We start from the raw sequence: 27,619 nt of genomic DNA, 5'->3' as shown, positions 1-27,619 counted from the left end.
CCTTCCCTTTCATAGATGACATTTGTATGTTAGATCACAGAAATATTTAACTCTTAAAAAACAAATTTTCCATCTTTAATGTGACATTCTGTAAAAGTCAACCAAAAACAAGCAAACGCTGCATAACCTGGTTGCATAAGAATGCAGACATTTAAACTAAATACCTTTCAAATATATATATATTTATAAGCTTTGACTTATAAATGTTGAATGTTTTAATGTTTATTTTTCTTTTAGCCATTTTTTTTATTATTATTTTAGTTATAAAACCCTCGTTATATGACAGGTATAACGTAATACCGTGGGGGAAACGCGTCACTACATCGCGTCATCTGCTCGCGAGCCCGCGAAGTTGTTGAATCCCACTCTCGCGAGACGCGCATTCCGGTTCAGTTCTAGGTTGTGAAAGACGCTTCCCTGAGCTCCCAGGGCTGAACCCAGGTCTGTGTCTGTGTTCCGCTCCCAGGCTGTTACAACACGGCTCGTGTCTTGGGAACTGCTGCTCGACCAGCCGGATGAAACCAGCCTCGCCGATGTGAAGAATGAATCATGGGACAGCGTTACTGTGGAAACGACGGTAACCTCTTTTGATACCCCTAGCATGCTTAAAACGCGGCTAGAACAGCAGAAAGCTAGCGGCAGAAAACAAAGCGGCAGCGGTTGGTAGTTTGGTTAACGTCTGTCTCCGTTTATTATCCAGTATTTTTTTTATTTATTTTTTAAGGTGACGCTAACGGCTAGCTCTTGCTGATGCAACACCGGGAGTTTCAGCCTCTGCTCTCATTACACAACCGGTTCTATGGAGCTCGTTAGCCGAGCGCTTTGGTAACCCGCCACTGTTGAAAAGCGAGTTTGTTGAGTGGGTTGATTGTGGCGGTGGTGGTGATGATGCTACAGGATGGTTCCACTCAGCTGCTCTGCCTCACGGCCAGCAGCGGGGTTCCTCTTTTCACCAGGGGGGCCTCCAAACAGCTGCCCTTCTCGGTCATCGGCTCCCTGAACGGGGTGCACATGTTCGGGGGCGGACACGGGGTGCTCTTGTCCTGCTGCGAGACGGAGGGCGGCGGCAAGGTGGCGTGGAGGGTGTTCGGCGACAGCGTGATGCTCATCGCCGTGAGCGGAGGTGGGTCCGGCGGAGGGGAGGAGGAGGTGCGCCTGCAACGCCTCCTGGAGAACGCGTGGAACTGCATGGTGCTGGTGCTGGGACAGGACGAGCTGGTCAGCCCCAGGAACGTGGAGCGACTCAAGAGGGACCTGCGCTCCTGCTTCTGCCTCATCGATCAGCTGCTGGATGAGAGGCCGCAGGGGCTTCTGGGGAGCCTCACGCACTGCGCCGACTCGCTGCTCCCCCCAGACCCGGCTCCTCTCCAGGAGGCCGTGGACGGCTTCGCCCGGGCTGCGGACAGCGAGTTCGGGTGCCTCTTCGTCCACGGGAGAGTCGCCGTCGCCACGGAGAAGTGGTGGCGCCTGGCGCCTCAGGAGGTCGTCCTGCTGTCTGCCTTGGTGCGCACCCTGTCCGCGTCCGGCTCCGCCTCCTGTGATTACCCGGTTTTCCTTCCTCAGGGCAGCCCCACCGTCGCCCACCGCCTGCTCCGCTTCCGGCTCCTCCCTGGCGCCGACGTGTGCGTGCTGTGCGGCCCCGCCCCGTCCCTGCGCCGGGCGGAAGCGGAGCTGGTGGCTCCGTTGTGGTCGCCCCTGGTGGAGTGCCTGAGAGGCTGCCTGGCCGTCGGCGAGCGTAGCCTGCCGGGCTCCGTGCCCCTGCGGCCCGACGTGCTGGCGTTGCTCCTCGTTAACCGCGAAAGCCGCCGCTCCGTCTCCTGCGTGCAGGTGTCGTCCGGCCCCCCGTCCGGCGGCCCCTCGCTCTCGCGCTCCCGCTGCTGGGAGCTCCTCGGACTCTTTTATGTCTTCGGCGTGTCGCGCTACTTCGCCCGGGAGGAGACGTCGGGCGTCTCGCCAGAGGACGGCGCGCGGGGGGGCCCCACGGAAGACCTCCTCCGCGGATTCTCCCACCAGCCCCAGCAGTGCTACCTGGTCACCGAAGAGTGCAAAAGCTACGGACTTCAGACCCCGCAGCACCAGCTCTTTCTGCTCATGTCGCCGTCTGTGCCCACCTTCGCCCTGCGTACGGCGGCCACGCAGACTCTCTCCGACATCGTCTCAGCAACGGCGTTTTGACGGTTCCTTCGGGGCGACACCCCCAGCGACGGACTTCACTCCGAATTAGTCGCCAAGAGAACTGAAGTAGATCGGCGATACAACTGGGACAAAGCACCTGACAATAATGATGATGATGATGATGATGATTCACTGGTGTTGTTATTTACAGTAAAGGCCCTGTTGGGCACGTGTGTCCGAACTGCACCGGCTTGTGTTGAAAATCTGGCCACGCTGTTCTGGAGATTAATGTGAAGATTGTGTCGCACTGAGATCAACGGGCGCCTGCTGTTTCTTGTCTAGGCGTCTTTGAGTCGACGCAATGACCCCAGACGTTGTGTTACTCCTGAGCTTCGTTTGTCCACAGCTTTGTGTTCGTTTGAAACATGTGTCGTGTTTAATGTAAGACAAGCATATACTGTGTTAGTGTTCAGAGTTCATTGTACAAGAGATCCTGAGTTGTTTTTTCAGGGGGTGCTGGTTCCCTACCTAAAAGCATAGTTCGAGTACGTGGTGTGTCCCGATTCTCCTCAGCGGTCATGTTCTTAAAGTGGGGGAGGGAAGGAATTGAGGAATGAAGATGTGAAAGCGTAACACATTCAGACATTTAGTAAACGGAGGACACTCGCACGTGATCTGACCTCAGTGTAACCACAGCTGCTCTGTGCAGTTGTCTGAGGTTTGCTGGAGAACATCAGCATCTTTAGGAACACAGCAGGAGGGGGGGTCAGGGATAATGTTATGTCTCAGTGCAAAGCAAAGGGTTATAAACCAAAGCCCGAGTTCTGAACATCTCGCAAAGCAGCGACTGGGCCGTCGTCTAAAGGTGGAGAAAGTATGGCACAACAACTGAAGAGCTATAGCTGACCTGGCCAGGCAGGGAGAGCATGAGCCGGAGCAGCAGCCGCGAGGCGGTCTCTGGAGGAGCTGCAGAATTTCATGGCTGAGGTGGGAGGATTTGCTGACAGGACGACTATTTAGAAACTCCACAAAATCAGCCTTTACGGAGGAGTGGCGAAGAGAAAGTCAGAAAGAGTTTGTTTCTGCAGTTCACCACAAGCCACGTCTGGGACATGAGCAGACGCTGCGATCAGCTGAGAGCAAAGTTTCGCCCGCGTTGCACAAAAACGCTCAGTTTTTATGGCTCGCAGAGACTCGCGCCAAAGAGGGATCGACTCAGGGGAGAGAAATCCTCGTGCGGTGTTTATTTTCACGTTTTGACTTGTGAAGCCTCTTTCTAACCATGCACCGGTTTAACTCCACTTCACAGTTATGAGATGCCTCATCCTGCTCTTTCAAATAAAACCCCAGTGAAATACCCTGATGTCTGTGGTGGTACAGTGGCAAAAATGTGAAAAAGTTCAGGGTGTGTTTGAAAAAACGCTGAAATATTTTAATATTTTTTTTAAAGGGTCCTCTGACGGTAAGTAACCCTGATTTTTTTCTAACAGGGAATAGAACAGTTTGTGTTTTCTGAGAACGTCACACCCAGCTTTCCTGTGAAAGGATACATTGAAGCCGGTGCTGCTTTCTGTTTGACTCTGCAATCAAAGGACACTGCTGTATATTTGTCCTCTGACGACAGCAGTTCTCCGACTGTTCACAGCGAGCATCAAGTTTTCTAAGTAGCACCATCATGGCAGACATTTGAAAACGACGTCACAACAAGACTTTTGTTGTTTCAAGAAACAAAGTCAGAAACGATAACCTTATTTTCCATGGCACGACTTTGGTTGGTTAAAGGAGGAGTTTAAATATCCGTTTCATTCTTACTCCGATGTTGAAACTTCCATGTTCGCTGTGGGGGAAAAACGGAGAGGTCCATGAGAGAAAGTCTGAGGCTCAACCCGAAAACCTGTATAGAGTAAGGACTCATAGCCATAGTGGAAGTGTGTCAGCGGTCGCCATGATAAGTGCTGTCCGAATAATGAGGTCAGTAAGGAAGGAGGTAGGAAGAGTAGCCTGTATGCTCCCTCCCATGGCTAGTTTTGCCTAGGAACCCCGCAACGTCCCTTACCGGTGCCAACCACCCTTAAGGTATCCCACAATCCTTTGCATGACATGCCGTATTAGCGCCGTCATGGTAATCAACGCAAATGTGCAGAGAGAAGAGACCGCACAATGTGTTGTACACTTCCAGAAGGCTGTAGGCCTGGATTTGACTCTGATCATACCTGTGCGTTTCCATCATGTAATGGCGTCGGCGTTAAAGGCTGTCTGAATTCAGCTCAGTAGTCCGCACTGCAAAAAGGGAACTAAGAGTAAGTAAAATTTTCTTAAAATTTGTAGATTTTCCCCTGATTTGAGCAGTTAAATAATACTATTTGCCAGTGGAGTGAGTATTTATACCCCTAAAATAAGATAATTATATATCCTGCACTTGAATCAAGATGATGGAGAGGAAATGTTCATATTTTAAGTGCAAAACTCTTATTCCATTGGCAAATAGTCTTTTTTAGCTACTCAAATCAAGGAAAAATGCACTAATTTCAAGTTAATTTTACTTACTTTTAGTTCCATTTTTGCAGTGAAGCTCCTTTCCTCCCCACGTTAGCGTTCTTACTGTTGACCCCATTGAAGGTCAAGGAACAGGAGCTATAAGCTGTTATTAAGGGTATTTGGATGGAGCCTGAGTTTTCTCCTCGTCCCAACCTGAAAATCCAATATGGCTGCATGGCATATAAATCTAATGGACCCACCCGGGATCTCCGACTTTTCCCAGAATGAATTCTCTGCATCAGAGAGCCTTCTTATAACCTGTTCCCCACATACAGTTCAAATAATCTGTCTTTATTCAGACTCTGCAGCAGCACCCAATCTGCGACCCTGCATGGGTTAGCGGGTATAGACAGAAGGGACGGACCAAAACCGTCCTATATTATCCAGAATAAATAAATCACCATGTCACAATCATTTCACAGCAGCCGTTGTGCCAAACTTAATTTGCACCAGCGACTTGCATCATTAATGAACGTGTTGCAACAGGTACAAAAAAGAAGAGCAGTTACAAAACATTTGGCAGCCTGGATGGACTTTCCACTGCTTTAGTCCCGCACCTGATCGCCTGAGTGATCGAGAGCCTAAAGCTTAGGGAAAATGCAGGGGACGTCGCAGAAGACATAGGTTAATTCAAGTTAATGTAAATTTAGATATTTAACGGTGATGTTTGTTTTTGATGATATGTTTTCCTGCCACGCAGCTTCTAAGTGGCACTAAGACGGCCCATAAACAGCCAATGTTCAACCTGGAGTTTGTGAAGCCTGGCCTTAAAATGTTCAAAGGTTAGTTTATATCACACTGCCCGGCATCTACAGGCAGTTTTAGAGGGAGATACAGGGGTGGACGCTTCTCAGCAAAAAGTGTAAAATCAGGGTTTCATTACATGCAGGAAGTGAATTCAGAATAACTCCAGGAGAAAAATACGCCTCCTCCCAAACTGCACGGAGCTCAGGGTAAAATAGGAGACACAGCAGCGTTCAGAGCCACGGAGCACAATGTTCCGATCTGCGTCTTCCCCCGAGCTGTCCTGGTCCAGTAACCGGAGAAGTGACCCTGATTGACGGCCTCACGGTGCGCGGCTGGCTGGGGGTGGGAGAGGGCTGGGATAACGGGCTTATGGGGCAGAAGGGGGCGGGGTCCGCGCTCTCTCCCTGAAACTTTCCAGAGTAAAAAAAAAAAAAAAAAAGTTTGTAACGGGGTAGATGTTACTAAGCGCCACCTTTTGGTTTAGTCGCGTCTGGGAGGTGCAAAGGTCCGATCGCTCAGCCGCTTTTAAAGGAGCGCGGAGGGGCCAATTACACAACTTTGAATTTCTCCTCTGCCGCGGTGTGAGGTAACCGGCCGGCGTGGCGCTGGTCTCTCCGTGGAGCTGCCGTCCTTTTTTTTAAAAAAAAGCTCGACCAGCTCTCCTAAAGCGACTCCTGCAACATGCCAGCCATGCGTGCGCAGCTTCTGTCGCCCAGAACCCTGCAGCTTCTGCGCCCGGGGCGAAACGCGCTGTTGTCCGCCGGCGCCGGCGGAGCGCACCGGGGTGGCGGTGCTCCCAGGTTCCGCTCACTGACCTCTCCCCCTCTGTCCTCCTCTTCTTCTCCTCCTCCTCCTCCCGGCAGAGCCTTGTCCAGTTTGAGCACTACGCGGCGTGGACTTCCCAAGGAGAAAATGTCCGAGAACGGGATGATGTCCCGGGCCAAGGTGCTGACCATCGACACCATGAACCCCACCGTGAAGAAGGTGGAGTACGCCGTGCGGGGGCCCATCGTGCAGCGCGCCGTGGAGCTGGAGAGGGAGCTGAGTGAGGTTAGTGGAGCCGGCCGCCTGATGGGGAAACCATCTGGAGCCTGCGCGCCTCTGGTCCGCTGGTGGTGCCAGGAGTCAAAAATGTCTCTGCTCTCAAGGTGTGCGTAATTTGGTCGGAAGTGGGAACGAGCGAACCCCGCGTTTTTATCCAGATGAGCGAGGGTCCGGCGCGTTTGCGCAAAGGGGCAATGCAAACCAATGAATGTTGATGTAAAAGGTCCCAGGTCCAGGCTCTAATCCCTGCCAGACAGGGGTGGGGGGTGTTAAAAATAAAACAGCTGTTGCTAAACACATACGCATAAAAAAAAACACATTTTACCTGTCAAGAAGAGATGGATCAATGTAAAATATAAATAAAAATGATACTGAATCAGCTGGACAAATGCCAACAAGGAAAGACAACAATTTAACATTGTTGTAGGCTACTACATATCAAAGTCCACCAGTTGGTTAGTAATTCCTGACCCTGATCGTTCTGGACAAGCTAGACCAGTTTGATCATGTTAGCTTTCCTTTTCTCAGTTTGTAATAAATATGCATTCTGCAGCACCTTAAATTGAAATATCTCAATATAACCTCCCTAATTGTCGTTTTGTTAATTCCTAAGTTTCTAGGGCTCACGGCTTGGATTTCTAGAAGGTAACCTAAAAGACCCGGACTTCCCTGCTAGAATCAAAATACATTGGTTTAAGCTGCCACATTTATATTTACCTCCCTGCAGTTATTAAGAAACCTAAATATAGTTTAAAAGCAATTAAACTAACAACTTAAGTTACCAGGGTTATATATATATATATAAAATCAAAGGTCTTACACGTTGCATACTGAAGCTTGCAGAAACCCCCGTTGTTGGTTACCCTCAATTTTCTCTAGTTGTTTTTTTTTTGTTCAGCTTGAGTTTGTTAATTTATAGCTGTTCATGGGAAACATCAAAAATCAAATGCTTTTCTCTTTGTTACACAATATAACCTTGGTAACTTAAAGCAAACTGGCCAATATAAATTTTTGGGGGTAAAAGATCCAATTACTATAACATGCAAAAAGTATAAAAGACTCCATGTCCAACCTTTATCTATTTTTTTCTTTTCATTAAACTCCCCAAAATGGATCAAAGTTTCTTGTGTTAGTTTTCCTATTATTGAACAGAAAGAAATCAACCTGTCTGTCACCGATTTCAAGGGAAATCTGATCGATCAGTTCCTCGGGCGACTGACTTTCACAGTTTAAAGAAATTTGCTTTCTTTCTTTCTTCATTCGTTTACTTATGAAACTGATCCCAGTCATCCTTCAACACAGCGCTTAAAAAAAGAGAAGTGTGTCTTCTGTGAATATGAGAAACATGTTTTAGTCTATCATATTTTTTTCCTGTATTCATCTTTTGTTGCCCCCCCCCAGATGAATCCCTTCCTGTTCCGCTGTTTATGGTGATGTGGCAGCTGTTAATGTACCGAGTGCAGTCTGGTGTGAACACTGTCCTCTCCTGAGTGCTTTTGCCGTGGAAAGAATAAGCATATGAGCGTGTTTCTGTGGCGCGTCCTTGCTGGGAGTGTAATGATAGGGGTAACTTTTTAACCAGATCCTTCACTGGGCCTCACAGACGTAACGTTCTGTTTACTTTGACACGGGCTTGTCCTCGGCTGATCTTCCTCTTTATTGGTGCTGTGTTTTATTTGGTTTTCTTCCAGCTCATTTATTTTCTTCTCAGCAGTCCAAAGCTGGAACAGGTGCTATTGAGCTGATATATGTTGATGGTCAAAAAGCAGAAGACATTGCGGTTGGATCCAGCTTGTAAAGCTCAGCAAGATGCTGAAGGATTTTCAGCTGTGATTAAATACATTTCTGAAGATGTAATTAGGTTTGATCTGGAGATAATTGGTCAGAGATCAGAACTGGGTTCAGCAGATCAACTATAGAAAAGCTGTGTCTCTCCCACCGTTTTTAGTCTATAAACTCACCAACCACCACTATCCACTTTTGTTTTTGAGTTTAATTATACCCAGATAACATATGCTTTGATGCATAAATGGGAATTGCTGTGCAATTTTCAGATTGAAGAAGGATGACATTAAAATCTACATAAATATTTATAAAAAAAAGATCACAATAAAGTATTTTTTTTCTTTTCATGTGTTATAGTTCACAGAAATAAAATCTGAATTAGCAGGGCAAACCTTGGTAAAAGAAAATCGGTATTGTCCCTAAAAAGCGTGATCAGTGCATCGGTGCGGAGGGAAGGTGCAGCATTTCTTCTTTTTTTGGTATTGTTACTAAACTAATTCAGAGGAAACATTATTTCTCTCTTCCCATTTTCCCCTACTTTGCATAACCACTGACCTGTTAAAAAAATTTTTTTTTTTAGATTTAAACAATAAAAAACAAAACAATCTCCTCCATTTTTCGGTGCTGACATTATCAAGCTTTTCTTTGGATGGGGGTTGGGTTACTTTGGGAAACGGGTCAGAGTGGCATTCTCTCTTTTGTCTGGGACTTGAACACAAGCACAGTAAGGTACAGTTTAATTCCCTACTCATGTTGCCTAAATGATCAGGGTTTTTTTTTTTCTCAGACTGAGGCTGTGTAAGTATCGCCTTGTTTTTAACATAATCCACAGTATGCGTTACACGGTGCCACCCAGCAGGTGCACTGATAAAAGCTGCATGTGAAGTTATTACATTGCAGCCTTTGTTTCGTCTCAATGAGCCACTTGTTGATAACGAATAAGGACATTTTAGAGAAAGTAGCCAAGTTGACGGAGACAAAGGGGCTTTCATTAGTCTGATTGATTTAGATTTTTTTTTACAGAATAAAAGCAATAAAGAAGAACTTGAATTTTTTTTTTCATAGATGTTGATTTATTATGTGCTCATTGTGGGCCTAATAAAACAATTTGAACTCTCAACCAAGCGGATTAAACCAGAGATACAGTATCAAAGTACATTTTTAGACAAATACTATTTGTACTTTAGATTGTATCAATGAATACAACCAATAAGCGTCGTGCTTCTCACTCTAGTTCAGTGGTGCAAAGGTTAACTTGTTTCCAAGAGGTCACCATCCTGAATGGGAGGCTCCCTTCACAAAGGGGGGAGTGAGTCGCATTGTTTGATCTTATTGGCTCAGCCTCAGATACGCCTCTGTTGCGCCTCAGCCAGTGACGCAGCCAGAGACGCAGGTTTCATAAAACCTGAGCTGGATTGGACAAATCGGACAAACAAAACAAACAAAGCTGCTGTTTGTGTTGCTGCGGGGCGTCAGAGTTCCTGAGGTTCCTCTGGTGGCTTCCCTCTGCTCGGTCACCCTGTTTCTGATCGCTGCTGGGAGCAGCTTGCCTTTGTGCTGTGTCAGCGATCCCAGCAGCTCTGGAGTTCATCTTTCAGCAGTGTTATCAGGCTTTAAATGTGCTAAGTTAAAAGTTTAATTTCACACTCTTTATGAATATTACTTGGAGTCTGCTGCTTCTTTGTGTAATCTTGCTCTTTTTCAGTTTACAGCAAAGGGGTTGAACGCCTCTTTAAAACCAGATTCTGTTTCAGTGTTTCAAAGGCTGACAGTTTGATAAGGGGCTCTGCTCCAGTTGCAGCCTTGTCCCCATATTTAGTCTGTCTTCATCGAGCCTGTTTCAAAAGGACAATTTCTTTTTCTCATTTCACTAAAGTAGTTTTAGTCTCTAATGTCCCAAATAACCAGTTTCCCTTTATGGGTTTATCAATCATTTGCTTTTGGTTTTCTTATTATTCCATTTATTTACCCTTTTTTTTTAAGTGTTTCAATACCAGTAGCAATTCTGCTCTGCAGACATAATCATACTCTAGCCCCTAGACTTTCCCACATTTTATCAGATTACAGCCACAAATAACTTTTATTTGGGTTTTAATGTGATAGAACAACACAAACTGATGCACGGCTTAAATGGAAGGCAAATTATTTTGTAAATAAATAAAGTGGGGCAGACAGAATGTGTACAGCCCCCCTGTTGTGTCAGATTGTGGCTCTTGTTGTCTTGTTTAGTGTCGCCGTTCTGCTATAAGGCGAACCTCCATCACCGTCTCAAGTCTTTTACCGTCTGCAACAGGTTTTTATCCCATATTTGTCTCCACTGAGCTTCTCATAAACTAAACGGCTTCGCTGTCGCCCCTGTTAGTTTAGGGGGACAACTGTGCCGCGGTCGGTCTGAAGTTGTGCCTTGCTTTTCAGATGATGGATTGAACGTTGCTCTGTGAGAGGTTCACGGGTTGGGATGTTGTTTTGCAGTCTACGCCTGCTTTAAGTGTGTCCGTAACTTTACCCCTCACTTGCCCGTGGCGTTCTTTGGTCTCCAAGATGTTTGTTCACTAATGTTTCCCGACGAACATCTTTGAGCCTCTCGAAGCAGCTTTATCCAGACCGAGATTAAATGTCACATGAGTGGATTGCATTTACTAATTAGTGGACTTCTGAACTGATGGCTATTGATTTTTTTTAGGGGCTGTCAGAGTAAAGGGAGGCTAATCACAATCATAAATCACCCACTTGAGATTTTTATTTGTCAAATAAATAGCAAACTATGTAGCTTCTTTCTGTTTTATAGTTCTGCACTATTCTGTGCTGGTCTCATAATAATGTAAAGAAGTATGGACACCTTCACAAGGCGCTGTATCTTGATTACATTTCTTCTCTAGCAGCTTTATTTGTCTCTGACTCTTTTTTCCCCCTCTCCAAATGGCTTCTTTGCATAAGAAAATGCAACAGGAAGCCACTTAAGACGCAGTTGCTTCTGTAAATTTCCGGTGCAGTTTTGACACTGGGGTGTGTTCTCATTCAGCTGTGAAGTGTTTTATTCCCTCAGTAAATCCAAGCGTTGCAAAGCTAAAGAGATAAGGAACAGGTTAACATTCTGCGCAGAAGCCTTGGTGTCTCGGTTGTTTATTATTTGTCAAGAGAGTTTGTAGTCGTTTTCCTTCTCTGTAAAAACTGAAATATTCACGGATTAAACTGTGCATCATGTAAAGCAAGGGTTCAAACTCATTTCTATATGGGGCCACTTTGGCGTCATGAAGTCATTAAAAGGGCCAGTTGTATGTGTAGAGACGATACTTTTCATTTCATAGTTTCATTTCAGTTCACATAGTAGTATAAAATATGCACGGTAACATAAAAGTAGCCCCCTTAGGCCCCGTTTATATAGTTTATCTGCAAAAAAAGTTGATATTGGGGTGAGTTACACTTACAGTTTTAGCTACTTTAAACACTTAAAAGGATATATATGTCTTTACTTTATGATGTAACATGCCTTTTTTTGGCTCTTGAGGGCCGGATAATTTACCTTGATGGGCCGGAATCGGCCCGCGGGCCTTGAGTTTGACACCTGTGATGTAAAGCATTCAACACTTTCTCCATATGCCTTTCATGATTTCAGGGAATGAAGAAGCCCTTCACCGAGGTCATCAAGGCCAACATCGGTGACGCTCATGCCATGGGTCAGCAGCCAATCACGTTCTTCCGACAGGTTGGTCCGCTTCTGTCCTTTCTTCCAAATATAGATTCTCAGATTGTCGATTACATACAAAACCGTTTGCCCCTCACTTAATAAATCTCCGTCAGCTTTGCTGTGCTCTGCGATCCAGGCTTGAGCTCAAATCATTGTGCCGACTCATGTTTGATTTCAAGGTACTGGCACTGTGCTCTTATCCTGAGCTGCTGAGCGACAGCGCATTCCCAGAGGATGCTAAAAGTAGAGCATGTCGCATTCTGAACTCCTGCGGAGGAAACAGCATGGGTATGTATGGCCGTGATGCACTCTATGTACTCCCAATGAGCTTTGACTTTAGTTACTAATCAGTACCTTTTTAAAATGTGATACTGATGTATGAATTTGAATACTGGGATTGATATATAAGGTTTTCTGCGAATGATTGGTTTTCAAAGATTCTTTATTGTCACCACGTGTTATCATTGTGAAATTTCTTTTTAGCCACATAAGAAAGACAAACCGGCAATGAATGAAGGTTACAGTTCTGTTGTTTTTTCATTAAAACATTAAAATAATTAAAAAAGATGAATATTCAAAAGTTTGTATAACCTAGTTTGTAAGAAAAACAAAGAAAAGTCGTTGTTATAGCGGCCTTTGTCTCCCTGCAGGTTCCTACAGTGCCAGTCAGGGCATAGAGTCCGTACGCCAGGATGTGGCTCGTTACATCGAGAGGCGTGACGGCGGCGTGCCCTGCGATCCAGACAACATTTACCTCACCACCGGGGCCAGCGACGGCATTGTGGTACATAATTAAATCAGACAAAATTAGTGATTTATTTGAATTTAGGGAAGAAAAAAAACACAAAAGTGGTATCTTTGAAACAAATACAATAATCTGAATTTTATTTGAGATGCTCATTATTGATCTATGAAATATTTCAGCTTAAAAAGGACCATAAGGTTTAAACCAGCGACAACTTTTGTATTTAGACGCACTAAATAAGTTGTGTCGTTGCACATGTTGCAGAGACACGACTTATTCCTATTTCTTTAAGGTAAATCTTTGGAAATGTAAAATATAAGTTTGTCAGACATTGTGTTTTTTTTAATCACAAGGTGAAAATTTGGTTAATTTGTGGGGTTTTAAAACATTTCCGGAATTAATATGCTCATCCAGGAGCAGTGAATGCTGTAAGTCAATGACTTGATGCCATCTGCGGGTTTTTCCTAGGAAGAAACCGTTTTAACCAGTCTGGCTGTGTGATTTGATAAAACTGACTTAATGAAGCTGCGATGAGATGAGACATGTTGTGAATCGGTGTTATATAAATAAACTAACTGACCAAAAACGTATAAAGTGATGAAGACAAACGTTCAAGCTATTAAGTAATTGCAGAGCAGGCAAAATAAGTAAAAACGTACGCTAATCATTATAAAGTAATAATTAGCGTTTACCTTGCTATACAGGAGGTAAACAGGAGGGATTGACTCTTTGTGCCTCATGGTGTGTTCCCTGTTCTTCTCTCTCGCAGACCATGCTGAAGCTGCTGGTGTGCGGCGAAGGTGCGATGCGCACCGGCGTCATGATCTCCATACCTCAGTACCCGCTGTATTCGGCTGCGCTCGCTGAGCTCGGCGCCGTGCAGATCAACTATTACCTTAACGAGGACAAGTGCTGGAGTCTGGATATCGATGAGCTTCAGCGAGCTTTGAATGAGGCCAGACTCTACTGCAACCCCCGAGCCTTGTGCATCATCAACCCTGGAAACCCCACAGGTACACCTTCAGAACTATTGTCAGACCTATAAGGAGGGGATCGCACTTGATGATGTTATTTATGCCTCATAATAGAGCTGCACTCAGAGCGAGAGTGCAGTCGCAACGATCACGGTTGTGTGAGTGGCTTGAAAACAAAAATAAATGTAATAAATTATCCACATATATTGTTGAGGAACTTATTTACAGGAAAAAAGTAAGAATTTAGCCCATTTAGCGCAGCGGCTTCATTGCTTACCGAAGTCGTACTTACACATTTTAACTGATCGCTATTTTGAGTGTGCCTTATAGTCTGAAACATACGGTAGTTGTTATTTTTTTACAACAATTGGTTGAACTCTAGATTATATAAACCAGTTATAAATGCTTTTATATAGTCTGAGTGACTGCAATATATTTTTTATTATGGTCAAAGGTTAGATGATGGCTTGTAAACCTCAAAATAAAAACAACTATTTAAACAACTTATAGACAGTACCTTAAAGGAGCAATTCGTGATTTTTCACCACTAGGTGGGGCTTGAGCAATATCAGTAGACCCAAACAAGATCTGTATCAAGCCAAGGCCTCTCTCTAGCTCTGCTCCAGCTTCAACTCAGCATCTATTACCCCATCTCTTCTCACTCGTCACCTCCTATGCACATATTTACAAAGAATAAATACAGAGCTAAACAGCAGCCCGGAGGAACCTGTCTAATGAAGAAGTAAGTAACTGGAGAACAACACAGAGAGATGGCGTGGGACGTCATACCATAATCCATCTAAAAGGATACCTCTGGTTCTTCACTAAACTATTTTTTTTTTAGGTTTTTCTATCTAAAATAAGGAAATTTAGCTTATTGCTCCTTTAACTTTTAGTGTTTGCGTCTGTAAGTGACTCTGTAACCCAGTGCCCGTATTTACAAAGAATCCTAAGACTAAAAATAGCTCTTAGTGATACGGAGGAAATGAGCACACACATTTCTTTAACAATCGTTCAATTATTAATATGTAGATAAGATAACATTTATCAACCCCACAGGGTGGAATTAATTAGTTTCAGCGTCCGGATGGCTTAAAGGTGTGGCTCTAGTAACGTCATTTTATTCAGGATAAATAAATAATAGGAAAAATATTGGATATCATGAACAAAAATGTGTGAAATTTACAAAGAATATAGGACAACATTTTCTTTTTTTTTTATTTACAGAACATGTTCTCTATAATAAACATTTTAGAAGAAATTGAAAAAGTCACAGAAAAATATATACACACTCTAGACAAGATAAAAGAGGTGAAAAAGCTTTTTTGTTCTGTATTGTACCTGATGATGTCAGTAGCCTAAATGGTCATATGAAGTTTGCTTGTGTGATGCCATCTCCTCGCTTTTGATTGCTGCACGGAGAGCTTCTCACATCCCAGGCTGCTGCGTAAAAGCACCAAGACGCTCAGAGAAAAATGTGCATCGATCTACGGCACTACGCTTCAAAGTCCGTGTATTTGTGCTGTGATTCAGGAACCAATTTCCCTTCCAACACTCCTTTATTGTCCTCTCAGAGCTGCTTCTCCTCTGTACAGTTAGGTTTTCTCCACATTTTATCTCCATTTTATGTTTGTTGTTTTGCCAAATACAACCGCTTTATACCAGCAGGCAATCCCAGTAAAATACTGACAGAGAGTGCACATTAATATCAAATAGATGAAGTAGTAAAATGACCAGTAATAATAATAATAGAACAGCATTGATCTCACAATGGAGAAATTCACCTCTGCATTTAACCCATTCCCTAGGGGAGCAGTGGGCTGCCATGTGCGGCGCCTGGGGAGCAGTCTGGGGTTAAGGGTCTTACTCAGGGACCCTGTGGGAATGGAACCGACCGGGTATTTGCAACCTTCTCTGAGCACAAGCGCGCTGCTCTAACCACTAGGCCACCACTCTTACTAACTTGAAGGTCCCACCGAGATTTGAACTGAGATTTGAACTCGGATCGCTGGATTCAGAGTCCGGAGTGCTAACCATTACACCATGGAACCCTCTGTCTAACGCGTAAACATCACAATAAGCAAATCAAAACATTGATGAGGATGTAAATGAGGTACATTCAAACATTTTGATCCTGGGTAACAATTATTTAATTTTGATAACTTTCATCATCGTGTCACAGATTGCTTTACCCAGTTTATTATCTTTGATTACTAGAAATGGGATTTTTTTTTTTTCTTGTACTATCAACCAATCACAGTTCTTAAAAGACAGCGTCACAACTAGCATCAGGCTCAACCACACCTCCTCACTGAGATAGAAATTTCTGTCATCTCCTTCCTCAGAGTCGCTCACAGCAGTGATCTGAATCTCTCTTATGCTAAGACTCCAAGGTAGGAATATTTAAGTTCAGATGGAAGCTCTCTGAGAGGACTCTGAGTATTTTTGTGAACGCCAGCGAAAAGATTAGCAGACAACAACAGTAGAGATTTTGGCTGATCATAACCGATTCAGACATTTCTTTAAAAACAAAAACTGACAGCAAAATACTTTTTTCTTTTTTCTATTTTTTTCAATAAATTAAAAATGCAACTGTCTAAAAATACATATTTATAACGACGTGGAACTACTCTTTAAAAAAAGGTTGTAGGATTTACTAGCTCTGTATCAAATACAGTGAAGTTATCAGACAAATCTCTCTATGCAAATAAAACCGAGCTAAGAACTATAGCGTCATTCTAAACTTCTAAACTTCTTTTTTTCCTGCACATCTCATAATCTGGAAGATATTGGATTCTTTTTTGTTTGCATAAGGTCATTTCAACATTAATAAGAGCTGTGTCCTTGATATTCTATATAACTTCTTTATAGCTCACTGTATTGTTAGATTGTTGAATCATTCATTCATTTATTCTAACTATGCAACAGCCTTCTGTTTTGATCAATCATTAAATATTTACATAAGGATAAGAGATGCCGATTTTTTTGTTTCCAACTGGCTGACCACCGAGTCGGCTCAGTCAATATCAAAACTCACTGGTTAAGGTCACGAGCTAATTTCTCTGTGCATCTCAACGAAGGAGTCACTTCATTTCATATTTTACAACAAAGTAAAGCATTTCATATAAGTGCTATTTGCTTCTGTTTTGCAGATAGAGGCCATCCTTATTATTTGTAAATCATTTTGTTGTAGTTTATTGATCAATTAAGAGTAAAACAAAAAGCTTTTCATTTTAGGATGCTTAAAGTAGCGGACAAATTTAAAGGACATTTTGGTTTTCCCAGCAACTCTCCTCCTCAATTTTTATCAGTGGTATATTTTATTATTTATTTATTTATTTTTCACTAGTTAAAGATAGTTAGAGATTTAAAATGTTGGAACAAAAGCAGAAGGGCAAGACATTTTTCTACATGACATATTTTCCAGCAGTTCGTTCTGTCCACTAGATGGCAGCAGAACAACACAAAGCATCAGCTAAGCGGTCCTCTTCTTCTCTTTAGGTCAGGTGCAGAGCAGAGAGTGCATCGAGGATGTAATCCGATTCGCTGCAAAAGAACGGCTCTTCCTGATGGCTGATGAGGTACTGTCAGCTAATGCTGTTGTGTATTTATTTTTTTTAAAAACCTCTGCCTGCTTTGGATCCAGTTCACCCCCCCCCCCTAACATCAGGCCTCGTGTCCCGTGCTGCCAGGTGTACCAGGATAACGTGTACGCCGAGGGTTGCCAGTTCCACTCGTTCAAGAAGGTCCTGTTTGAGATGGGCCCGGAGTACTCTGAGACGGTCGAACTGGCATCGTTCCACTCTTCCTCAAAGTGTTACATGGGCGAGTGAGTGTTCCTATTTCTGTGTTTGAATCAAATAACTCACCAGGATGTGAACACATAAAACACATGTTGCGTTTATTCGCCGTATGTCCGGTCTTCTGCCTTTATTTTCACCGCACGTCTCGGTCGATCTCTCTTGCTCTCAGGTGTGGCTTCCGCGGAGGCTACATGGAGATCATAAACATGGACGACGACGTGAAAGCCCAGTTGACCAAGCTGCTGTCGGTGCGTCTGTGTCCTCCCGTTCCTGGACAGGCTCTGATGGACCTGGTGGTCAACCCCCCTCAGCCTGGGGAACCTTCCTATGAGCGCTTCATCAAGGTGAACACAAGATGCACACTGAACATGCCTACTGATTGCCACATCTGGTGTAATGTGCTAATTATAGCTAATTATTACAGTTTTTCTTGGTGTAGCATGAATATCATGCTTTGTCATTGCCAAATGCTGTCAGTGCAATAGTAAGGATTATATTTTATACCTAACATTTTCCCTTGTGTTCCGCTTACGGCTTGAGACTGAAAAACCTTCGAATATGTCTGTAGCTCACATGGTTATTATTTTTTTTCTTCCCCTACCAGGAACGCACAGCTACATTAAGTGTCTTAGCAGAGAAGGCCAAACTTACCGAGCAGGTACTCAATACTGTGGAGGGCATCCGCTGCAATCCTGTGCAGGGAGCGATGTACTCCTTCCCTCGCCTGACCATCCCTGAAAAGGCCCTTCAAGAGGCCAAGGTCAGTTCTGAGCCCGATTCATTTAAACGTTCCAGTGCTTCGAGCTGCCTTGCATTGTTGCTTCAGGCTAATTACATCGATTAGGAGCAGCAAGAGCAGAAGAATGAGTTGAGTGAAGCACACGAATATTTTTCTAAAAAAAAAAGAAAAACACTCCAGTCTAGCAGTCACTCTTCGGTGAACTTGCTTTTGTTCGCCTACCTCGACAGCCATGAACGTGCGTCCACGCAGGACAAAAAAAAAAAAACTAGGTCCGCAATTATGTTCAACAGTTGGGACTAAATAATTGAACTTGTTCGTGATGTCGCACCTCGCCCCCCCCTCCCGCGCCGTTTGCTAAGGAGAACAAATGATTTCCAATGGCTTCCGGTGGCCGGTCTGCCTTACAGTTGGCTGCCCAGTAGGAATTTTAGGGGTGCGGGGAAGAGCGGATCCACCGAGAAACCGATGAGCTTTAGAGGATAAGGTGAGAGTCAGCCTGACCTACTGAAGCCTGATCAATCTGCCTGGCTCCGTTCAATACATTCATTCCCACGGTACCTCAAAAAACGTACACCTGTAGAGATACCCGCTTCCTGATGTCAACGAAAAAGATTAATCAACAGCCATTTGATGCGTGCGCTAGGAACTGTTGCTGTGAGGGAGTCTGAACAAAGGATGCCTGCTTTTAAAAAGCAGAATAAAGACAATTAACGCAGGGAGGAATAAAGTCAAGTGTTTATCAGGAGTGTGTGCCTGATTAATAACTGATTCATTTTTCTGAGGTAGGTACAGCAGGGAACTCTTTCTTGAAAGGGTGACTAATTTGGACATGTTGGATTTTTTTTTTTTTTTTTTTTTTAGTCCAGCGCTGTGTTAATGGACTTATTATGTAAACGTTCCTACTAATTCAAGTAATCTGAAAGACAGAATTCTAATTAAAACTCAAAGTCAGTAAGTTTTCATTTAAATCTACGGTTTTTTAAAAAAGGAAGACTCTGTTCTCTTTTTAAAAATTCAGGAAAAGCTCAACATTCCCATCGATCACAATAGACTCTTATCAAAAGAACATCCGGTGTCCTTGCTTTGGTTCAACGTCTTTGTTTTGGTGTTGTAGGAACTGGGTCAGCTGCCGGACATGTTTTACTGCATGAAGATGCTGGAAGAGACAGGAATTTGCCTCGTTCCTGGAAGCGGTTTTGGCCAAAAGGAGGGAACCTACCACTTCAGGTGCAGAACCTTTCTACCTATAGGCTGTAGCAAATAGCTGGGAGGTCTTTGGTTGAAATCATTTTGTCATAAACTAAGTAGTCCATTTAATGAAACTGAAAGTCTTCCCTTTGTCTGCATTGTTTACCAGGGTTCCCGCGGATCCTTAAAAAGTCTTAAAAGGCATTGAATTCTGTAACTTAAAACTAAGGCCTTAATTGGCATTAAAATGTCTTAAATCAGTCTTTCTTAGGTCTTAAAATTGTTACCAGGTCATAAATAGGATTTTATTTTTGTAATCCTTACCAAACAGTAAAACAATTGACACAATTATATTTTTTTAAATTTACTGAACGGCTCAATTTAACAATTATTGGTTCTGTCCCGATAGCGGAACCAATAAAAACTGTTGCGGCCGGACCGTAGCTGGGAAAAAGAGTTGGCACTGGTTATGTTGTGGTTTTTAAAACTGATTTATAGTTTATTTTAGTAGGGAACAAAACAAAGTTTGTGAATTCAGTCCAGTAGTTGTTAAAAATATATCTGCAATTTGTGTTTTTTAGCTTTCTTCCTATATGAAATGTTTTTCAAAATGTCTACTGGGCCAGAAAGTAATGATTTATGTTAAAATAAACATTTGGGTGAAGTTGTCGCAACCAGGTTTTTCTTGTTTATCGTGAATTTGATCTTTTTATTTCAAGTGGCATTAAAAAGTTTTGAATTTAACTTGCCTTATGCTGTAGGAACCCTGTTTACTGCTTGTGGGTCCCATCCAGTGTTGGGGAGTAACGGATTACATGTAACGACGTTACGTAATTTAATTACAAAAAAAGAGTAACTGTAATTCGTTACAGTTACAGTGAGAAAATATGTAATTCTGTTACAGTTACTTCCGAAAATATTAAGAATTACAAATTTAGTTACATTTTTTTCAAAATATAAAGAAAAACCTTTGCGCTTTGCGCCCTGTATCGCCGTGTCCCGCTACGGCTCCTTGTCTCTATCACTCTGATGATCCATCCTGTCCTGAGCCTTCTGAAAGAACAGCAAGCGAGCGGACGTTTCACGGTTTTATTTCAGCTCAAGCAGCGCATCAAAAATGACAGCCTTCAAGCTTGTTGACAGCCACCTCTTGTTATTCACCCACAACAATAAACAGTGAGAGCCGACGTGTGTTGTGAAACTGCAAAACTTTGTCTTAAGCGGAAAATCAAACGCGCGTCCACCACTGAGCTATATTATACACTGGAGTGCTGATTTTGCCGAAAAACTGAAGTCACTGGCCGCCATCTTGCTACTCCCTATTCTCACAGAATCCCATAGGATTTGGTTGCAACAACAAGCAGTTTTCTGGCTCTGTGAAAACGTTTCATAGGTAATTCTACAGTCAGTGGATGTACTAACACTATGAACTACTAGGAAATTAGGTGCTGAAATATTTTACATGTTATTTATATTAAATGTATATATATGTATATATAAGTATGTGTATATGTATATATGTATATATATGTATACACATATGTAAATATATGTTTTTGTATATTGTTATTTATATATTTATAAATGTTAAAAATACATATTTAAATGAATAAAATGCAAAATATTTCAGCATATGACTTTCTCAGTACTTGATATTTTTAGAACATAACATAAAACTATATGGCATTTGACATTTTAAAAGTCTTAAGCCCCCCCTGAACACGAGAAAATCCTCGTTATTCGATGCTGTAGCGCACATACTCCCTATTTACTGGGGGGGAAATAGGGAGTACCAATATGGCGGCTGGTGGCTTCAAAGCGACTCGTTCAAACAGACGGTGATTAGCACTCCAGTGTATTATATAGCTCAGTGGCGTCCACAGACAGCTCAGCGTTCACAGTGTTGCGTTCGTGAGCGTCGGAAAGCTATGGTGCATTCAGGAGCATGGGACATTTCCGTTTTACAACGAAAAAGGCAGAAAACGGAACAGAACTTAACTCATACAATAATGTATTTATCCAGAAACAGTGTGGGCTTTCTTACAATACTGAATGCTCTATAATTGTATTTCTGTTATTTTTAATTATGCACGTCTGCTAGCTTTTTATTCTAAAAAAATCTATAATATTACAGCAGCAAATTATCAAAGTTTTTCAAAGCCTGTTTAAAAGCTCCAAATTGGGCTTCAGATCATACAGCAACAATTGTGCTGTCATTGTTTTACAGGGCAGAATTTGCATTTGCTGACTCTTGTCCTTAAACTACTGATTGGATATACAGGAAATTCCGCTTTTTTGAGGTTCACATTCAGTTCTCAAAAATTAAATGTTGAACATGGGTCAATACTCATTAAAACAAAGTAATCAAAAAGTAATCAAAAGTAATTAGTTACATTACTTTTTAAAAGTAATCGAAAAAGTTACACTACAATTACATTTTAAACAAAGTAACTTGTAACTGTAACGGATTACATTTTTAAAGTAACTTACCCAACACTGGTCCCATCTGTACAGTGCCTTGCAGAGGTATTTTAGTTTGTCACCCTTTGTGACGGCACCGTCAACTTTACCACATTTGTTTGGGCTTATATAACAGAACAAGACAGAGAAGCAATTAATTATTAAGTGAAAAGAAAATTATGCCTGGGTTTCCCTTTTTTTCTGTGTACAAAAAGATATTCTAAAATGTGTGGCGAGGATTTCTGTAGAGACCAAATTTGAACTTTTCGGCTTGAATCCAAAACACTGTGTAGCCCAGTCAACATCCGGACTGAAATCAACTGGGAATCTGTGGCGAGATCCATCCATTCTGACTGAGGTTGAGCTTTTTTGCTAACAAGAAAGGGGCAAACGTTTCAGTGTGTAGATCTGCAAAAGGAGGTAGACCTTTACCCCAAAACACAGCCGTAACTGAAGTGAAAGGTGGTTTTACAAAGTGTTTTGAGCCAGAGGGGAAGGAAACAAATGCAAAACGCATATTTTAGTTTGTGAAATATATGTATATATCGAAAAACCATTTTTCTTTCACTTCATGATTGCGCACCACTTTGTGTGGGTCGAGCACATAAAATCCCCATAATATACCTTGAAGTTTGTGATTGTAACTTTATAAAATGTGGAGAAAAAAAATTTTCAAGGGGACGAGTCCTTTCAACAAGGCAATGTAAGTTGACACAACAAAGGGCACTTTCGCTGCTGGAAGAACAGCTCCTCCTGAGCGACCTTGTTGGCAGGCGAATGAATGTTGCTGTAGAAGGTTTCAAACCGAACGAAAAGACTCAACAGTGGCAGCCGTGAGAGGACTCTAGTGTTTGGGAACGCGGCTGCAATGTCTTATCGTTGTCCCTTTTCATTCAAAGGAAAGAACAGAAAGTTGCTGCTTTGGGCCGAAAATGACCTTATTTTATTGTTAATTATTTTTAAATAGCCCTTTTAAAACCTATAAAAGCATTTGAGTAACAAAGGCTAAAATGGTTTGGGGTTTGCTTACGCGAGGTTACTGCTGTCTGCCGTAACTATTCAGTGATGGGTTCTGTGCTAAGACAACACTTTTACTCAGGGTGAGATGAGTGATGGGCACGCTTTATGTCAGACATCTTTATTTACAATAATAGCCCAATCACAGGTTTGTTTATGCATGACACCTAGTAGGTTTGCCATACAGCTAACCAGCATGCACAGGCGTAGACGTGGAAGCTAGTTTTTTTTTTTTTTTCAGACCTGTTTTCACTTCATTTAAGGATTTAAGCCACAAGATAAGGTCAAACTCTTTCACAAATGAGGTGTTTTTAAACAAAAGATGCTGCTTGTGTACTTGGAGTCTCTGGGAGTGAAGAAAATGTGAATTTAGTCTGTCTGTGTACTGAGTAGATATCTTTATATTCTTATTGGGACATGTTTTTCAAGCTGTTCAGTTTTACTTATTTTTTACGTAATTATTACAGTAATTTTTGGACTATAAGCCGCACTTCTATCAATTTTAAATGAGAATTCATTTTGACCACCATGAACCAAGGAGTAAACATTACGGTCTACAGCCGCAAGAAGGCGCTCTAGGTTGCTCCTGGACCACTTAAAAATGTATTGAAACTTTAACTTATAGACAACTTAAAGGTTGAACACATGTTTGTTTGTTCCGCTGTTTCAGTCTTCAATCACACAGCAGAGCATTGATTGGTGCAGCTTGAAGGTCCCAGACTGAGACAGAACCGTGTTACTGGGCTGTCAGTGAAGCTAACAACAGCTAGCGCTAGCTTACAGCTCTGTTGTCTGGCCAGGTTACAACTTCACTGATGAACGTGAGCTTTATGTTGCTCTGAGTCATCGGTGTCGTACTGTTAGCTTAGTACGTAGCACCGTTAAGATCACTGTCTAATTTCAGCATATTTCTGACAACTTTTACTGGCAAGCACATTCCCAGTTGGAGTTGCTGGCTTGTTATGCTAATTTACTCCATTCACCCTCACAGGTATGTTCCATGTTATTCAGCCGATTGTGGATGCAGCTGTGTAGTTGAATAAGTTGCCTTACCAGATTAAATGTCAGTTTTTAGTCTTTGATTGTTTTTTTTTGTTTTTTTACAATTAAGTCACAGTATTACACAGTACCACAGTATTACAAAACGTGTCGCTCTCAGACGCACCTCAGAACAGGAGCAAAAAGTAGGACAGTGGGGGTAAATTAACGAGGAATTCAGACCAAAGAATTGCATTTTCACTTAATCTAGAGCACAACTGAATGATTTCAATGTGAAAAGGAAAGGATTTAAAAGCATGACAGGTCCCCTTTAAAAGAAAGCTGAGTTCAATTTGACTATCTACACCCAGCTATTAGGGTGAAAAGGGCTCTATAACAAATCATCCAGAAGGTGACTTAAGAACATCTAAAGCGCTGCAGGCCTCCCTCACCTCAGTTAAAATCATGGGCAAAGAATTTCAAGGTGAAAACCACTGCTGACCGAGAAGAGCAGAAAGGTCTGTCTTACATTAGCAAAAAACGAATCTTGATCCCACAGATATTCTGTGAATATTCTGTTTTAAATATCAAAATAGCATTTAATAAAGAAAACCAACATGGTGGTTGTAGTGTGATTTGAGGAGACGTGGCTGCTTAGGACTTGGAGGAGTTGCTTCCTCCCCACTGATGTGAAACAGCCATTGTCATTTAAAAATGCTTAAAAGCTGTTGCTGCCAGGTCTGGCTGGCACAAATAACTCCACCTAAAGTAACTTTCTCCTATTCTGATCAATTCTACTTCAACATGTCCAAACACTCATGTTAATTTTTTGCTATTTGTTTCTCCCGTCTTCCCAGAATGACCATCTTGCCACCGACAGATAAGCTGAAGATCCTGCTGAACAACGTTAAGGAGTTCCACCAGAGGTTCACCCAGCAGTATTCTTAGATGAAAGCATCTATTGGACCTCCGCTTCGTTAGGAGGAGATATTGCCAACCACACTAAAAAGTCTAAGCCAATCAGAATATATCTGTCCCTAATAAGTGCCTTTTCTACGACCGTTTCTCTGGTGGTCCCCGTGACGAAGCACTTATAGCCAAGCTCATTTGGACTTTTACGGACCCAGTTTACAGGGGAACTGGAGAAAAAAGAAAAAAAAAAAAACTGGAAATGAATAACAGACGGCCCTGTCTTAGTTTTGGTGCACAAAGTGCGGCTTCCTGTAAAGTCTGTGATGTTTAACTTTCAAAGACGGTGAATACTCTCTGGGTACGACGGGGCTTACGGTAACTGTTGATGCGAAACTGAAAAAAACAGGCGGTGCAGTTAAAGACAAAGGTAAAATCTCAAAAAATGTTTTAACTGGTTGATAAAACGCCATTCCTGCAGACTAAACTTGATTGTGAGAATATACGTAAAAAGTCTCACTTGCATGACGTTTCAATAGGCATTAATTTTATAGAGTAGTAATAACTGTACGAATGTCTTTTATGAGTTTATGACCTTTTACAATTAGAGAAATAATTGTTCTTTTTTGAGTTTTAAAATCGGATCATGGATTTTCTTTGCTTTCGTTGTTTACTGTATTGAAAGTTTTATTTTTTTATTTGTCAAAACACAAATGTAGACGGGTTTATTGTTTTTACTTAATTTTACCTAATCTTGAAAAGTTTACTCTCTTTTTTTCTTCTTCTTCTTTACTTTAGTTTTATTTTCTTAATTGAAACAGAATGCAGCACATTTGTCATCTCACACGTCACTTTTTTTGCTGTACATACAGGGCTCTTAAAATGTCACCGGTTTAAGAAGATTTGTTGATCATTAAACACGGCAGTTTAATGTTTTAAAGGAGCAGTGACAACTTTTCCTTCATTTTTTTTTTTAGATTAATTTGTTTAGTTTAAAGCAAAGAGCCTCTGCATAATGATCCCAGCTGGGGTGGTGCTGCTTCAGCCTGATTTGGATCAGAAGCCGTTGAGTTTCTCCAACAAACTCTTGATTAAAATTGCTGCACAACTGGGATTAGTGAGCACTTCACTGACTGAGTATCCATTTTCATCTCCTCCTGTTAGGAAGTGAGCACAGTGTTCTTTTACACAAAAAACTCAAGAAATACACGTATAATTATTCCTCCTTCACCTACCCTACTATGAAGTTCACTGATTTGATCTCTAAAACAAAATTCATTGATTATTTTCTTTTTAAAACACATTTGTCCAACAGTGAAAACATAATAAATTCAACCTTTTTTTTTCTTTTTCTTTTTTGCTTAGTCGTAAAGTTTTAGTTTCCCAGTTAGTTTTTCTTCTGATTTAATATGAATAAAGGTAACTAACAATTGCTCAGCATTTTTTTCAGAAAGGCTTATGCAAAGTCTTATATTACTTTTACTAAATAGTTTTCATTTTCAAAACTATTACATTTAATTCTGCTACTCACCACTGCAACGATCAAGTTTCTAAAATAATTCCTTAAACTAAGACGTATCTTTACAGTCAGTTGTGTTTTGCAGCTCTGTCCAGGTCCTCAAGGTTAAAAAGCTTTTGGATCCTTAAGCGCCTGAACACAACTGAACTTTGCTTCGTTTCTCCCCAGACGGGCTGAGGCTGGTGTGAAGATTTTCACACTTTGGTAACTTTGAGTTAAAAAAACCAACATATTTCCAGAAAACACGATCCGTTTTTATTTAAAACATAAAAGCAACAATTATATTACCTATATTCATTTTAACATTCATTTTACCCTTAATACATAGATTTTTAAACACGTGTAGAAAAAAAAAGCATCAATTTGTAGACGTTAAGTGATCATTTAGCTAGAATATTATACCTCGGTGCCATTTTGCTCTTAATAGAGTAACACAAGTACCGGTTAGTCAGGCCGTCTGCTCCAGCAGCTAGCCTGCAGCGCGATGCCGATCAGAAATGTCGGTATTCGTTTTCCCGGTTTGTTTCCCAAAAAGTGTTACTTTTATAAGAGAGATGGTTGGTGCTCCTCAGCTTAGAAATGTTTGCAAACAGCCAAATTTATCTTCCTTGAAAGCAATGCTTTATTATGGCAAGCTGAGCAGCAGTGCACAGCAACAAATTGGGACGGAGCAGTGCTTGATCACTCTGTCCTCCATACAGCTTGAGAAAACCCTGGTACCTCCGTCCCTTTCTCTGTTATCTTTTAAAAAAAGGGGGTTTAAACTATAGAAACTGTATTACAGACACATTTTTTATATATATATATATATATAATTCTCTATATACATTGCTGCTGATAACCAGCTCATGCCTGTTCCAAGATGCATATGGTGGTAGTCTGTCTGTCTGGTTCAAATGTTCTGCTGGAACAATCTGTTCTCCCCCAGAACATAATATATATAAACTTTTTTCTTTTCTTTTTTTTTTGTCCCGAATGACTTGTTTTCAAGTACCTTTTAGGGTCCAAACATGGCCAGCAGGTATATGCTGAAGGTTTATTTTTATTTATTTGTTAGCCCGCTTAATCCCTCTTGTCCTGGACACTGCAGCCAAACTCACGGACCCTAGACCCAAAACCAAGGAGCTCCCCGCTTCCCAGAGAGAGGAATGTACCTGCTTGCCTTCGCCGCTGGTAAAACTTTGAAGGAGGACGTGTTGCTGAGATCAAACTCGACAGAGAGGTCTTGGTGTGGACGGTGGAAAAGCCTCCAAGATCAAAGAACTTCAGACTGACGAGGATTCGAGAACATTCTGCTTTCCATTCACAGAGCTGTGACTGTATCGATGCGCTTAAACGATGAGATTAAAAATATGAATATGTCTGTG

General features: G+C 42.0%; 2 protein-coding genes across 4 annotated transcripts; both read left to right on the top strand.

The window, feature by feature from the left end:
* Nucleotides 1–368: 368 nt before the first annotated feature.
* gpt2l (glutamic pyruvate transaminase (alanine aminotransferase) 2, like) lies at nt 369–27,619 on the top strand. 3 transcript variants are annotated; one of them, XM_012882604.3, is made up of 12 exons: nt 369–577; nt 6,264–6,450; nt 11,846–11,935; nt 12,097–12,205; nt 12,568–12,701; nt 13,432–13,675; nt 17,138–17,217; nt 17,329–17,465; nt 17,609–17,783; nt 18,044–18,199; nt 19,296–19,408; nt 24,682–27,619. In XM_012882604.3, the coding sequence occupies exons 1-12, from the start codon at nt 543–545 to the stop codon at nt 24,770–24,772; spliced, it is 1,551 nt and encodes a 516-aa protein (XP_012738058.2). In that variant the 5' UTR covers nt 369–542; the 3' UTR covers nt 24,773–27,619. The 3 variants fall into 3 exon arrangements, with proteins under 3 accessions (XP_012738058.2, XP_021164139.2, XP_012738050.2); XM_021308464.2 differs by lacking the exon at nt 369–577 and adding an exon at nt 5,841–5,986; XM_012882596.3 differs by lacking the exon at nt 369–577 and having other exon boundaries at nt 5,885–6,450.
* On the top strand, nt 584–3,473 carry fuz (fuzzy planar cell polarity protein). The gene has a single exon (XM_012882615.3). It carries the CDS (start codon nt 886–888, stop codon nt 2,173–2,175), a length of 1,290 nt encoding a protein of 429 aa, XP_012738069.2. The 5' UTR covers nt 584–885; the 3' UTR covers nt 2,176–3,473.

Source organism: Fundulus heteroclitus, chromosome 6 (genome assembly GCF_011125445.2).
Source record: "Fundulus heteroclitus isolate FHET01 chromosome 6, MU-UCD_Fhet_4.1, whole genome shotgun sequence".
NCBI lineage: Eukaryota > Metazoa > Chordata > Actinopteri > Cyprinodontiformes > Fundulidae > Fundulus > Fundulus heteroclitus.
This window is presented reverse-complemented; position numbering and strand designations above follow the sequence as displayed.